Raw genomic sequence first — 15,008 nt, forward strand, 5'->3', positions numbered from 1 at the left:
ATTCAACTTTGCTATTATGAGGAATTTGATCAGAGGAAAAAAAATATTTGACAAGGAGTACCATTCTACCACTTGAGTTTATACTGCACGTGAATATATGTATTCATTATCTAATTCAGGCAAATAAAAATTGCTCCGTAATTTATTCGAAGTATACTCCCTTTATCTCTCAATATTTGTCTCAATTTCTTTTCGGTCTATCTTCAAGTTAGTTTTATAGGAAATACTACTTTTGGTTGTAGAAGCTTAGGGCTTGTTTATTTCACCTGTTAGAGATATAAGACCAAATCATATCGAAAAATATATGTGATATATTTTTCATATTGATATTATCGTGAGAATAATATATTTAGGTTTATTTTTGTTAAAAATATTATTTAGTACAGTGAGATTGTTTTCATCTTATGAGCATAGATTTTGTATAAATACTCTACCTATTCAAAAATAATAAGTCATTCCATTATCTTTTTCACCCATTGTCATCACCTTATTTTTGTTTATCTAATCTGGTCTGATCTGATTTGATTTGATCTAATTGTCTGATTTGACTAAACCTTAACCTTATGTGTAAGATATTTTATAAAGAAGAAATATATCAAGTGAGATCTTGTTAGAATCGCATTAATGTGTATTTTATTAATATGTAATTTATGTAATTTTTATAATTTCTTCATTACGTAATTAAAGACATTTAGCGATAAGAAACCGCACATAAAACAATGATATGATATGAATTTATTTTAAAACTAATTTCAGCTAAACAAGGCCTTACAACTTTACTTTCACACCAATTATATTTAATTTGTTCTTACTACTTTTGTTCACTGACGTATCAATCTTTCTAGAGCTGACAAATATATCATATCATATTGTGTTGCGTTCGTGTTCGTGTTCGTATCGGAGATAGACAGGTTTAAAACATCAACTTAAAAGTAGCTCACCCTGCTTTATTAAATGTGTCTTGTCATATCGTGCTCATAATCACATTCAAAAATAAACGTGTAAAAAACATCACCATTAACCCTAATTTTGATCTCTCTATATATATGAAGAAGTATATAAAATAGAGTTAGTTATAAAGAGATAGTTTTCTTTCGTGATGTAAAGTGAAGTTAATAAATTCAATATAACCAGGTCTATTTCAATTAATAGGCGATGTAATTAATCGAATGCAGGTACTCCATAATCAGAAGTATGTTATAAAAACTTTTCACTTTAATGGCCAAAAAAAGTGTCGGGGAGTCAAGAAAATGTTCGGCGCTCTTGTAGTTTACCTCATGTCTTCTTTCTTGTGATTTACAAAACATCAAAGTGAAAACCCACAACCTAGCAATCCTACATGGCTATATATGTCCAAACCTAACGTTCAAAAAATACCTGAATTTCAAATTATATGGGGCCCATTATATAATATGGAGGTTAGGGCATCTTTAAGGGTGAACTATTTAATTGTTCACAATGAATAAACAAATAAAGTGGTGGCTTAATGGCAAACCTTTAATGGTTCATGTTGAGTGGTCATGGGTTCGATTGCAGGAGCAAGCATTTCCATGAATTAATTCGCTGTGGGCCCCACCAATATTTTGGACTGGTATTATAGGAAAACGACGTCGTTTTGCTGTTGAAGCTCAGAAAAAAAAATAGAAATCAGCGGCTGGGAGCGCGCCACTTGGCCCAGCCGCTGCTTGACACGTGTGCACTGTTTTAAATATATCCGTTGTAATTTTGCAACGGATATATTTTACAAAATACAAATAAAAAAAAAAAAAAATTACCAACGACTCTATTTTTTTCCCCTCTATAAATAGACACCCATATTGATATATTTTTTTCAACTTTCAAAATTTATTTTTTTCTACTATATTTTTCTCTTCAAAAATCCCCTCTATAATTACCAATATTATTATTATTATTTATACCAATATTAATATTATTATTGTTATTATTATTTTTAATTATTATCATTATATATTATTATTATTATTGTTTTTATTATTATTATTATTATTATTATTATTATTATTTATTATTATTATTATCGTTATTATTATTATTATTATCGTTGTTATTATTATTATTATTATATCGTTGTTATTATTATTATTATTATTATTATTATTATTATTATTATTATTATTATTATCGTTATTATTATTATTATTATTGTTATTATTATTATTAAATTTTTATTTTTCCAAATATAAATTATAATTATGGATGCTAATACCAACCCCAAAACAAATAGAAAGCAAAAAAAAAATTTGGGTCAAAATATGATCCCGAATCAAGCTAATTTTCCTCCAATTCACCCAAAATTTTCACAAACATCCACAAATATTCCCCATAACTTTTCTGGAGTTTATCCTTAAATACCCCAGTCAAGTTTCCCATATAATCCACCAAATTTCCCTCAAAATTTTAATTTTTCTCAAAGCAGTTCAAATTTCCCACATCCATCCATGATACCAATGGGTTACGGTGAATATGGTGCTGCATCTGGTTATTTTCCGTCACAACAACCGAATCCCAATATTTGGGAATCGAGCAATGTCTTATCTGAATAAGATGAGGGTGACAATTCCTCACCTACCACACCAACCAGCGTGGGTGTCGGTGATGAGAGAGTAGCTCGTGCTGAAGGTATTAAAAAGGCTAAGTCGAGGTTTAAGGGTAAAGCTCCATCAAGTCAAGCATTTAAGGAATTAGAAACATTCAACACTCGATTGCAGCTTTTTGGGGAGTCGATGAATGTGTCAAACAAAGCAGAAATGAAGAGACTTGAAATACAAGAGCGCAAGGAGGCAAGGAAACAACGGAAAATTGAGCTAGAGCAATATAGGATCAACTGGGAGCAACTATCTCGTCTAGAACAGAAAGTAAACCGAGAGCAATGGGAAGACGAAATGATAGTAATACTTCGGAACAATTTTCAACGTTTCAATAATGATGCTTAGTGTCCTTTATTTTTATTGTAGTTAAGTGTGTTCAATTCCTTTGTTGTTCTTCATTTTCAGTAGTGATAAGTTTTCAATTCCAGTTCAACCTCTTGTACTCATTTCCTTATGTTTGTACTTTATCAATTAATCAATAAAATGTATCTTTTCCACTTTCCCATTTTCATAGCCCATGTGATCTTATTCTGTTTATTCAATTATATCAATTTGTCTCTTTATATATAATTGTGTCAGTATCTTAATTTCCCCTTTGTTAGCCCATGTGAAACCCTTCTTCTCCATTCAATTTCTGTGTGGTTCTAATCCAGTGTTTGTCATAGCCCATGTGAAACCCTTCTTCTCTATTCAATTTCTGTGTGGTTGTAATTCATTGTTTGTCATAGCCCATGTGATCTTTGTCTCTTTATATTCAGATATTTCTGAAGAAGAATTACAAATTAGTTCACTATAAATAAACACCATTCTTTCATTTTGTATACACACAAACACATAAATCGTTTGCAGTTACTATTAGCAAACCTCACTCTATCTTACATTTCTTACGTACAAAATGAATTCAAATAGTTTAAACGAAAGCTCAACCGATTCCCCTTCATCTTCATCTAACTCGGATGATGAGGGAAGGGAGCTTAGAGTTCAACGACGTAATGAAGTGTGTCTTATGATACAACACGTAATGCATGAGTACATTCCACCAATTATTCAGGCTGCCACTCAGCAACGCCGACGAAAATCTATTGAGCCCCGAAAGGATAGGGGACGCGAAGAAGGTCATGCACGGTTATACAATGACTATTTCGCGGAAGTCCCAGTTTATCCAAGTTCCTTGTTCCGGCGCCGGTTTCGAATGCGTAAACATGTGTTTGAGCGCCTTATCAACGCAGTGACCCAACATGACCCTTGGTTTCAACAAAGGCGAGATGCGACAGGTCGTCTTAGTTTGTCTCCACTTCAAAAGTGCACTGCGGCCGTTAGACAACTAGCTTACGGGTGTGCTTCAGACGCTTGTGATGAGTATGTTCGTATAAGTGAGGCTACTTCACGATTGGCACTCCAAAAGTTTACAGAAGGTGTCATCAACTTGTTCGGTGATCAGTACCTACGCCGTCCAAACATCGCAGATATGGAAAGATTGCTACGTATTGGGGAAGAACGTGGATTTCCTGGCATGATAGGTAGCATTGATTGTATGCACTGGGAGTGGAAGAACTGTCCACACGCATGGAAGGGGCAGTATCAAGGAAGAGAAGGAGTTGCAACTCTCATACTGGAGGCAGTTGCGGACAGAGATCTATGGATATGGCATTCGCTTTTTGGGATGCCAGGTAGCTGCAACGATATTAATGTGCTTCATCGATCCCCTGTGTTCGAAGACGTCTTAGAGGGTCGGACACCTCCTGTCAACTTCGTAGTCAATGGTCATCATTATACGAATGGGTATTATCTTACTGATGGAATCTACCCTAGATGGGCTTCTTTTGTGAAATCCATTACGAGTCCACAAACTCATAAGGATCGTTTATTCGCAAAACACCAGGAAGCTGCAAGAAAAGACGTTGAACGTGCATTTGGGGTCCTTCAAGCTCGTTTTTCCATTATTAAAAAGCCGTCTTTGGCGTGGGATACCGACATACTCCACAATATCATGCTCGCCTGCATCATAATACATAATATGACCGTTGAAGATGAACGAGAGACGTATCAAAATAACGTTAATACCAATGATTTTATGAATGCTGGAGGGAACGCTAATGAGGACACTACCGAGTACCGTACTGATCGTATTGTGGATATCGGCTTATACTTGTCTCGTAGAACAGAGATTGAGGATCAACAGACTCATTTGCAGCTAAAAAACGACTTGGTCGAACATATATGGAATAAATTTGGTAACAACGAAAACTTAGGCAACTAGGTTTACAACAAATGGTTATCCCTAAGGACATCTTACAAAACGATGTGTAGTTGTGTTTTTTTTTTTTAAATAAAATGTACTAGATTATAGTTGTAGAACTGTAATCACGATTTGTACCTCCTTTTTTTTATGTTAATTAAAATTAGCTGCGTTGTTGTTTAAAAAATATTAATCACAAGAATTAATTTTTTAAAAAGCTGATAAAAAAACGCGATAATTTCTTAATTAGTAATCACGATTAAAATATTAAATACGTCAATTAATTACATTGACATCGGTTAATAAATTATAATTATGAAACAAAAAGATTATCTTTACAAAAATAAAATAAGGTGGGGTAGGGAGTATTGATGATGAACCATTGTTTAGTGTTTATTGTTAAGAGTGAATATTATAAATGGTTTGTTGGGTTGATGTGGATGAGAGAGAAATGGTGATAGTGACCCATGAACCATTTTTTTTTGTTCACCAATAATGGTGCTCTTAAAGTCTTGTAAAGTTGTAAATAGTAAATCAAAGCAATAATTACACAGTAAGTAGCAGTATTAAATAGTAATGATCCATGCTTAGAATTAGACCACAGGTCATATGCACAGAAGCACTCCTAAAGGCACTAGCAAAGTAGCAAACTGTGAGCTCAGGTTAACCCATTGCCCATGTTCTAATTATTTTCAAATTTGTTTTTGTTTATTTTTTTGTTTCTCAATTTTATAGTGGTATTGGTATGATAATTGATTCTCCCTCTGGAAATTTTCATCTCAGTTCGGGATAACTTATGTTTTTCATTTACTCCCTCGGTCCCTCCGTTTCAGGTTATTTGGCGTAGGCTAGGCACATAGTTTACGGAAATTTATAGTTATGCGTTTATGCATCTTACTATTAAATACATTTCTAACATGATACAGAGTATTAGTTTGAAAATTCTGACAACATTTCATAACTAATAATATTAATGTTTAATTCGGACCTTGAATATAATGCTCGTTTGAGAGAAAATGGCCGCCATTGTCCTTGAATATAATTATATAATGCCCAATTTTTGTTTTTTGTTTTTATATGACAGGAATATAATGCTTGTTTGAGACATCATCTCTTTGAGCAATAACGCTATATTTTCCTCTCTACTCTCCCGTCTTTCTTCTTCTACTCCGTGTTTACCAGCCAAATATTGTATTGGAGGTCAGATACACTTAAAAAGAATGGTGTACAATGTACTCAGGACGTGAAATTTGTACAAAACTTAATATGGAGTGAGAATATAGATGATATCGGGTGGGCAAAATTGTTTCTATTACGAAGTATAGGGAAAGATGAATCCAGCTACATAGTTAAAGGTTAAATAGCACCAAAAAACAAGTCATTTAAGAATACACAAAGTACATTACTTGAGGGCACTAATATAAAAGGAAAAAGAAATTTAAGTGAAACTGAGAGATCCTAAGAAGAAGACTGGCTGCATAACTTCAATTTCTATTCAACATCTTACTTCTCTGATGAGTTGGGTCCTCTCTTCTTGCCAAATCCGACAACTGAAATCAAAAGTAGCATAATGAAAATCAGAACAAGAAAATCAAGCATACATTGAACTTTTAGAAAAATCTGTTTTGGCTACATCAAAGCATAAACTGAAATATGAAAAGTGAAATGGATTAGCAGAACTCCACAAGTAACAAACTTTTCTTTCCATGTAGTTAATACCGAACAAGAGGTAACAAAGAGATGTAATTTACAAGTACACAATTATATGTCATGGCAAGGGAACAAGATTGCCACAGAGAACACAAAGCAAACAAAATCCTTCTATGCAGCACAGAAACAGAAATTGAAAATACATAGTCAACATTAACTCCACTAATGGTTGCTCTCACGCCTATAGAATTTCACGACACCTATAATAGGGTATAATAGTTTAATCTTCATCTTCCACTAAAGATAAAAACACAGCATCTTTAAGTTCGAAAGGCACAGAGATATTCTAACGACACCTATAATATTCTAACCAGGTACAAATGTATACTCAACACTCAACTCTCAAATTTTCCTTTAATTGGGTGTAAAATTAGCGTTACAAATCCAAAGCAAATACAAAATCTACTGAACATTCAGCAAAGAAACAGACAAAATGTAGTGATTTGTTCGAGGCCACAGTCGACACACGGAGAGTTCGAAAGGCACGGAGAATCACCCTATGTTTATATTGCCAACCTTCAATGCAAGATAGCACCATTCTAAAATTAATGACCTTGCTCTGCAAATTGGCATCTGTAAGTAATTACACAAATGCATCCCCCCATACCCCAATAAATATAGACCTCCAAATTGAGCATAAAGACGTGTAGTGATTTGTTCGAGGCCACAATCGGCACAAGTAGAGTTCGAAAGGCACGGAGAATCACCCTATGTTTTATATTGCCTACCTTCAATGCAAGATTGCATCATTTTAAAATTAATGACCTTGCTCTGCAAATAGGCAGTTTCCAACCACAAGTAATGAACACATACATAACAAAAAAACTACAAATTTAGCATATATAAACAGACAAAATGTAGTGACTTGTTCGAGGCCACAATCGACACAAGCAAAGTTCGAAGGGCACGGAGAATCACCCTAAAATTTTTATTGCCAACCTTCAATGCAAGATTGCATCATTGTAACGTAAATGACCTTGCTCTGCAAACTGGCTATTTTAAGTAGGTAATAAACACATCCATCCCATACATAAATACAACATGCAAATTAGCAACACATATAAACTTCTGAAACATTTGACAAGAAAGCTTTATAATTTAATGAACATTATAAATGCACACCAGCAACCAAAGCAATTTTCCCTGTTAATTAATATGCTTCCCCATTCTATTAAACATCTAAAAATAAAGAACCCCATTTTAAAAATAATTTTTTCCTATATATGATAGAAAGGCAAAATGTAGTAATTTGTTCGAGGCCACAATCAACACAAGGAGAGTTCGAAGGGCACGGAGAATCACCCTATATTTTTGTTGCCAACCTTCAATGCAAGATTGCATCATTTTACAATTAATGAACTTGCTCTGCAAATTGGCTACTTAAAACATATACTAAACACATGTATCACATAAAATAAACACGACATCCGGAATACAAATCTAGCAACAAAGTACACACTTCAGCAACAGTTGCCGAGCTAACTTAAGGATTTATGATTGTTTTATATATGTGAACAAGGAAATGTTATTAGATTAGAAAAGGCAAAATGTAGTAATTTGTTCGAGGCCATAATCGACACGAGCAGAGTTCGAAAGGCACGGAGAATCACCCTATGGTTTATATTGCCAACCTTCAATGCAAGATAACATCATTATAAAATTCATGAATTTGCTCTGCAAATTGGCAACTAACATTCACAACTAATCAATCACATCCTTCGCCAATTAACAAACTAACCAACAAATTTATCTCAACAACAAACTTAAGCAAACATTTATAAATCATTCAATAAAAACACCCATTAACCCATAAAATCAACACATTCATTCATTTTAACACCTTTCTCTTTAGATTGGTATTTCCGAATCATATATTATAAAATGAATCATATCAAAATACAAATAAAACTACAAATCAAATGAACCCTAATCACAAAATTAAGTTAGAGGAGAGAGAAAAAGGTTACCGGCAGTAACGAAACGGCGATTGTACTGCAAACGCTTGTGAGCGCGTCCACGTGGCTTCTTCTTCTTATCTTGAGAAGCAACCTTTGGGGTTTGACCTCTCACCTTACCGGCACGCGCCAATGAACCGTGAACCTTTCCTGTAAAACAATAAGCATAACAATAAAATCAAATTATCCGCCATTAAAGCTCGAATTAAGCTTTGGATTTTGTATAAAATGGAAAGTTTGAAGCTTTTGGATAATGGAAGAAGAAAGACTGGAAATTTACCCATGGTTTTGTTGTTGTTCTGTTGCTGCTACTTTCGGCTTTTCTTTCTCCTTAAATGCGCCGGCTAGGATTTTTAGGGTTTCAGATTTGAGAAGAGATATTAAAATCAATGATATGAAATTGTAAGTTGGGCTTTAGGGTTTTTCAGTAGCTAGTGGGTTATTCAGGCCCATTGATTATTTGTGCTTGGCTAGGCCCGTATCACATATTCTTAGATGTATCTTTATGCATCCTGTCTTGAAAATTTTAAAGTACACCCAAGTGTACCGGTACACCATGTTGTACATATACAGTTTTAGTTGTACATTTTATTTGAAAAAAAAGAAAGAAAGAAAGATTTTGCTTGCTTAATTATAGGAATCTGTTATTCATTCCATAGTTATTACTTTCTAAATCAATCGTTGATCTGTACAACCAAGTGTACCATGAGCATGGTACACTCAGGCAAAAATGACATTGCTCGGAAAATAAAACGCAGGCAATTATAAATTAAAAAAAAGGCGAAAGAATATACTGCTTTTTCAAAAGAACATTCAGTTGAAAAAGAACATGTAGATGTGAAACAAAGAACGCGAGTTTTTTTAGGTGTATTCATTAAATTTCGGAAAGGGTTCAACCAAATCCCACATTAATTGATACAATCTTTTCAAAAAAAAATTAAGATTGCAGAATAATTTTCTCTTTCCAAGATTATTTTCTTCAAAATATTTCAAGATTTTATTTTTAAAATTCAAATTCAAAATTCAAATTCAAAAATTCATTTTCATGTTTAAAATTTCACTTACCAATATCTTATTTGATTTTCTTAAATTTAAAAAATCTCTACCAAAATCAATCATTTTCTCTCAACAATTTTATTTCTTTGTATGTAATTATTATAATATTCGTTATAATAATAATGGTCATGTGTAATTCTTGTGATGTTTTTTATATAAATTTTTATAATGTTTTTTAATCAGAAAATAAGAAATACTTTATTTTTGTATGTAAAGTACAATTAATTATTGGCACTATTTTTCTTCCATATGTCTACTATTAATATTATGATCTTTATTATATCTTTTGATAAAATATTTTTTGGATCTGAAAACCAATCATCAATATATGATGTCCAAAAAGAATATCTCCATCAACTATCGTGATCCTGAAAAAAAAAATGTACACACTTATTTAATGTTATTAACATAAAAAAAATATATATAAATTTAATAAATAATATTGAAGATGAATAGTTTAATAATTAAAAATGACGTAAAAACTAATTTTAAAATAATATGTGTTATATCACTCAATACCCAAACGAACATGAGAGTTAAAACAAACGAACATGAACATAGAAGAACATATTATTCAAGAAAAAAGAACATAGTTCATATTATTGAACCACAAAGAACATTATACCTTAAATAACATAATTTGTAATGTAAAGAACATATAGTTTAAACTCAAAGAACATATTAATCGGAATTAAAGAACATATTCCATTACAATTAACAAATTGAATGCGTGATATAGGAACATTTATCATAATCAGAAGAACATCATCTTCAACCATTGAAAATAATACAAAAAAATGAAAAAAAAAAAACACCAATTTCCTTTGATTACGAAATAATCACAAATTATGAAATTTAATAATTTAAGAGAACATTATCATTAGCATCAACATCGTAATTATAATTATAAAATTTTAATACGAAAAAACATATATAAAAAAATTACCTTTACATTTGATTATGAAATCCTCATCATCATCACCAACAAATCTAGTATCAGAATCATGGCGAAATTTGGATTGATAAACCATTATTAACTTCCTCTACAGAAAATTCTATCGATCGGTCAACAAATTTCTCTCTGTATTTTCTCTCTCTAAAATTTTAGGATCTCTGTAATTTTCTCTCTCTAAAATGTTTGAAAAATGGAAAATGTCAATTAAGGATAATTATCAAAAACTGAAAGCTATAAAAACGGAAAAAACTCCATGTAATTAAGCTAGAATTTTTTCCAATAATTTAATTGCCACATCACTAGGTGCACCATGAGCATGTTGCACCCTAGTGTTTTATACAAACTTCAGACTTTGCTATATACTACCCTTGTTTTTTTTTTCCCTTTTTTAATACGTTTTGAGTTTAGCACTATTTATACATTTTGGCTTTATGCGTATGAAAACTATAGTTATGTGGAATCTATAGTTATGTGGAACCTTGTTAGATTCGTTACGATGTATATTTTTAAAATATCAATTTTTTCATAACTTTTGTTTATCGGTAATTAAAGATAATAATGGTTGACTTTATGCATTGACAAACGTGTTAACTAAAAACAAACAGAGAAAGTATTTTAATTTGACAAGGTGTAAACCATGCATTTTACACCTAGAGTCTTGGGTGCACAAAAAAAGTCTAGGAGTTAAATAAAATTTTGCAGTAAAATAAAGGGTAGCTTTTTCAAGTTTATGCTCAATGTAAATTAATTTATGTACGGAGTAACAGTCGCCTCTTCCTTTCTCCCTCTCTAAAAAAAACCCTAAAATTTTTAACAGCCGCAAGGGGCTATCATCATCTCTTTAATAATGGTAAGCCCCATTTTTTTCTTTATTTTCTATGTTTTTTTTGTTTTTTAGTCATTAGTAATCCTCCTTATTAGTTTTCTTCCCAATTTTTGGGTTTGTTCTCTCCTTATATGAGAGTTTGGTGTTTGTCTTTCTTCAATTCTCTTCCCTTAGGAAGATTGAAATTTATTTTTAGGGTTTTATCTGAAAGATTGGATTCACGGGTTGTTATTCGTACAATTTTGCAATTGGCGTTGGAATTGAGGTTGCGATCAACATGGTTAAGCAATGAATTTTCTTCCCAAAACTATGTCAAGAAGATGGACTCCCTCACAAAAGGTTGCATAATTCAGCAAACAATCGGGGACTGTGCTTCATCGTCAGATCTAGTTTCTCATCATCATAGTTTCTTTAAAGAGGATTTTTACTTGATTAATTTAGTATTTTACTTTTCTACCATGCTTATTGTAGATGTCGTATAGCTTTCAATTAATAATATGTTATCTTTTACTTCAAAAAAAATGTATGGAGTAACAGTTAAACAACCAAAAAGAATACATAAACACCTTTTCAATAGCAATCTAGGTTTATTTGGTTGGACCTAAAATTATGGGAATAGAACTTTTCTACAATTACATGAGAATTTTCGATATAAAAAGAAGTTTTACTTTTCGTTGATGAAGACTTCAAATGAATGTGTTCCCATGAAATTTTTTAATTTACTTCAATTATTTAATCACACAGACAGTAACATTCAGTTCATTTTAATACTACATGAAAAAAAAAAAAAAGTGAAAAAAAGGGTTTCTCCTATATTTAATCTAAAGACCTATAGGCTTATAACACAGTTCCTCAACTTTTTTTTAGTAGAATTAAAAAAGGGGTTTCATGTGATAAAGAGAGATTATGTTCAATGACTGTGATTTAAGAGTGCAAAACATTAAATTAAATTTTTAGTTAATAACTAGCTTTTATCTTGACCCCGGATAATTGTATATATATTGAAGCTAAATTTTAATATGATAAAATTAGGTGAAATATAATTATACTATTGTAGTTTTTTTTTTTTTTTTTTTTTTTTTTTTTTTTTTTTTTTTGTGTGTGTGTGTGTGTGTTAGAGAGCCACAAGGGCAGATGATGAGATGGCAAGAAGGCTTGGTTACTCTCGGGTGTGGCTTGAGGGTGATGCATTGGCAGTGATTAATACCCTTATTGGTTCCTCTCATGGTTAGTCCCCTATTTTGCTTATTTATGATGATGTACACTTATAAGCTAAGTTTTTCGATGTTTGTAGTTTCTCTCATGTAAAAAGAGCAGGGAATGTAGTAGCTCACAACATAGCAAGGTGGGATACTAATGATTGTAGCGAAAGAGTTTGTATGGGTTCGTTTCCTCAAGGTCTCTTAACCTTAGCCGAACTTGACATTTCTTAATCAATATTGCTCGGTTTACCTCAAAAAAAAAAAAAAAAAAAGGTGATGAGAATCGATCTCAGGCCGAGATCTCTTGCAACAGGGAGGGGAGCTCTAACCACTTAAACTATCCCTCACTCTCATTATAGATTAGATTAGTTATATTTTTTTAATGATTACTTTTTTTAAAATAAATGTTATACTATTATTTTTTTTTAAAAAAAAAATTATTGAACTTCAAAATTCATTATCTAATAGTGAGTTTCCTTTAAAAAAAATAGTGAGTATCCTAAATTCTTCTATTGTTCTAAGAATTCCCCTAAATGGACATATTTTTGGAAAAAAAAAAACATTATCAAAAGAAGTACAATGCATTTTTGGGTTACATATTCTAAATAATGGTAGGGTTGTATGTTTGAGCAAATGTAAGAGATGAGATTAATTTTGTTATTACATTATACATTGTTGTAAAATATATCTATATAAAATCTATATATATTATTAAAGTTTGAAATTTATGAACATGATTAAGTATTGAAGTGGTTGTAAAAGTGGAATCATATGAAGTAAAGAATATGGTTATGGGATCAAACTTCAATGCTAACAAAAAATTTTGTTTGAGGAAATTATACTTATCAAGATAATAGTGATCATTAATGGATCGGAATTATATGACACCACATCATATGCCAAGCAATGGTGACACGCACGTGACACAATTGCATGCCTTTGATAACACATGGCAGAATTACATGTCTTGTTATTGAGTTTTAATAATATATTAGATTAGCTCCCGTGCAATGTACGGATATAATAAAAAGAATTTATAACTGTGTACATTTTTAAGTCATATTATCACTCAAAACAGGTAAACTCTATGTATCAACATAAATTAAACTACAAAAAACTTAAAATAATATAAACAAAAGAAAATTCATGTCTCCAACAAAATTTAGTGGACTTTGTAATTAGACGGAGTAATCAAATATATACAGGGTTAATATTTGCTTTCCATAAGATTAACTATATGTAACTTAAGATAATGTACTATATAAAATTACTTTGCAGTCAATATTTAGTTTTTCAAAAAAAAAAAAAATTGGAAGATAAAAAAAAAAGTTTAGGCGGGAAAAAATTAAAGGAGAAGCTAACACGCGTACAATTTGGAAAAAAGGATGATGTCAGCAGTTGTTATTTTAGTACTAGTTATACATACTCCCACCGTCCCCAAATGTTCTTCTCATTTGGACTGTGCACGTTTGCCAATACAACACTTTGACTATAAATAGTGTCAAAAGTATATTGATATTAATTTAGTGTTACAAAATTATGAGAAATTTAGAGGATTCTTTCATTTATAAATAGTGTAAAAATTACAAATGGGAAAATCAAATGAGTACGGAGGGAATATATTGATATTAATTTTAGTGTTACATAATTACAGTAATAGTATTAATGGTACTTTGTATTAGTAATACATAGCCGGTACATATCATACATTGGAGGATTTCAATCTCGTCTTGAAAAAAATTATGTGGATAAAATTGATCTTATCTTGTACCCATACTTTATAAAACGATATTAGTATATTACCAAAGATTATGTGACTTAATTTGAAAAAAGATATATGGGACTAATATGATTGGATGAAAAATTGATGGGTACTAACTAAAAAAATTGGTCCCGAATATAGCTATCCTCCCTCTTTAAAGGATGAAATTTGTATAATACACCAGAGTGCACCATGCTCATGGTGATATGGCAATCAAATTATTGGAAAAATAAAATAAAATTCTAGCTTAATTATAGAGAGTTTTTTCTGTTTTAATATCTTTCAGTTTTTGATAATTATCCTTAATTGACATTTTTCATTTTTTAAACATTTTAGAGAGAAAATTACAGAGATCCTAAAATTTTAGAGAGAGAAAATTATAGAGAAAAATTTGTCGACTAATCGATAGAATTCTCTGTAGAAGAAGTTAATAATGATTTATCAATCCAAATTCGCCATGATTCTGATGCTAGATTTGTTGGTGATGAGGATGAGGATTTCATAATCAAATGTGAAGGTAATTTTTTTTTTAGGTTTTTTTGTATTAAAATTTTATAATTATAATTATGATGTTGATGCTAATGATAATGTTCTCTTAAATTATTAACTTTCATAATTAGTGGATTATTTCATAATCAAAGGAAATTAATGTCTTTTTTTTTTTGGTATTATTTTCAAAGGTTGAAGATGATGT

General features: G+C 31.2%; 2 protein-coding genes across 2 annotated transcripts; one reads left to right on the forward strand and one right to left on the reverse strand.

Moving 5' to 3' along the window:
• The first annotated feature begins 3,604 nt into the window (after positions 1–3,604).
• LOC110737151 (putative nuclease HARBI1) lies at positions 3,605–5,063 on the forward strand. Its single transcript, XM_021917524.1, has one exon. The coding sequence runs from the start codon at positions 3,616–3,618 to the stop codon at positions 4,867–4,869; it is 1,254 nt and encodes a 417-aa protein (XP_021773216.1). The 5' UTR covers positions 3,605–3,615; the 3' UTR covers positions 4,870–5,063.
• A 1,069-nt stretch (positions 5,064–6,132) lies between these two features.
• LOC110737152 (40S ribosomal protein S30) lies at positions 6,133–8,925 on the reverse strand. Its single transcript, XM_021917525.1, has 3 exons — positions 8,794–8,925; positions 8,526–8,663; positions 6,133–6,398 (listed from the first exon to the last, which is right to left on the reverse strand). Exons 1-3 carry the CDS (start codon positions 8,795–8,797, stop codon positions 6,352–6,354), a joined length of 189 nt encoding a protein of 62 aa, XP_021773217.1. The 5' UTR covers positions 8,798–8,925; the 3' UTR covers positions 6,133–6,351.
• Between the last annotated feature and the right edge of the window lie 6,083 nt (positions 8,926–15,008).

The sequence above is a fragment of the Chenopodium quinoa genome, unplaced genomic scaffold, assembly GCF_001683475.1.
Source record: "Chenopodium quinoa cultivar QQ74 unplaced genomic scaffold, ASM168347v1, whole genome shotgun sequence".
Classification (NCBI taxonomy): domain Eukaryota; kingdom Viridiplantae; phylum Streptophyta; class Magnoliopsida; order Caryophyllales; family Amaranthaceae; genus Chenopodium; species Chenopodium quinoa.

Bases quoted from the DNA above. Each gene is read 5' to 3' on its own strand.
- LOC110737151 (XM_021917524.1), top strand. From the start codon at position 3,616: ATGATACAACACGTAATGCATGAGTACATTCCACCAATTATTCAGGCT.
- LOC110737152 (XM_021917525.1), bottom strand. The intron at 6,399-8,525 runs GTAACCTTTTTC...TTTTGATTTCAG, and splicing joins TCGCCGTTTCGTTACTGCCG to TTGTCGGATTTGGCAAGAAG.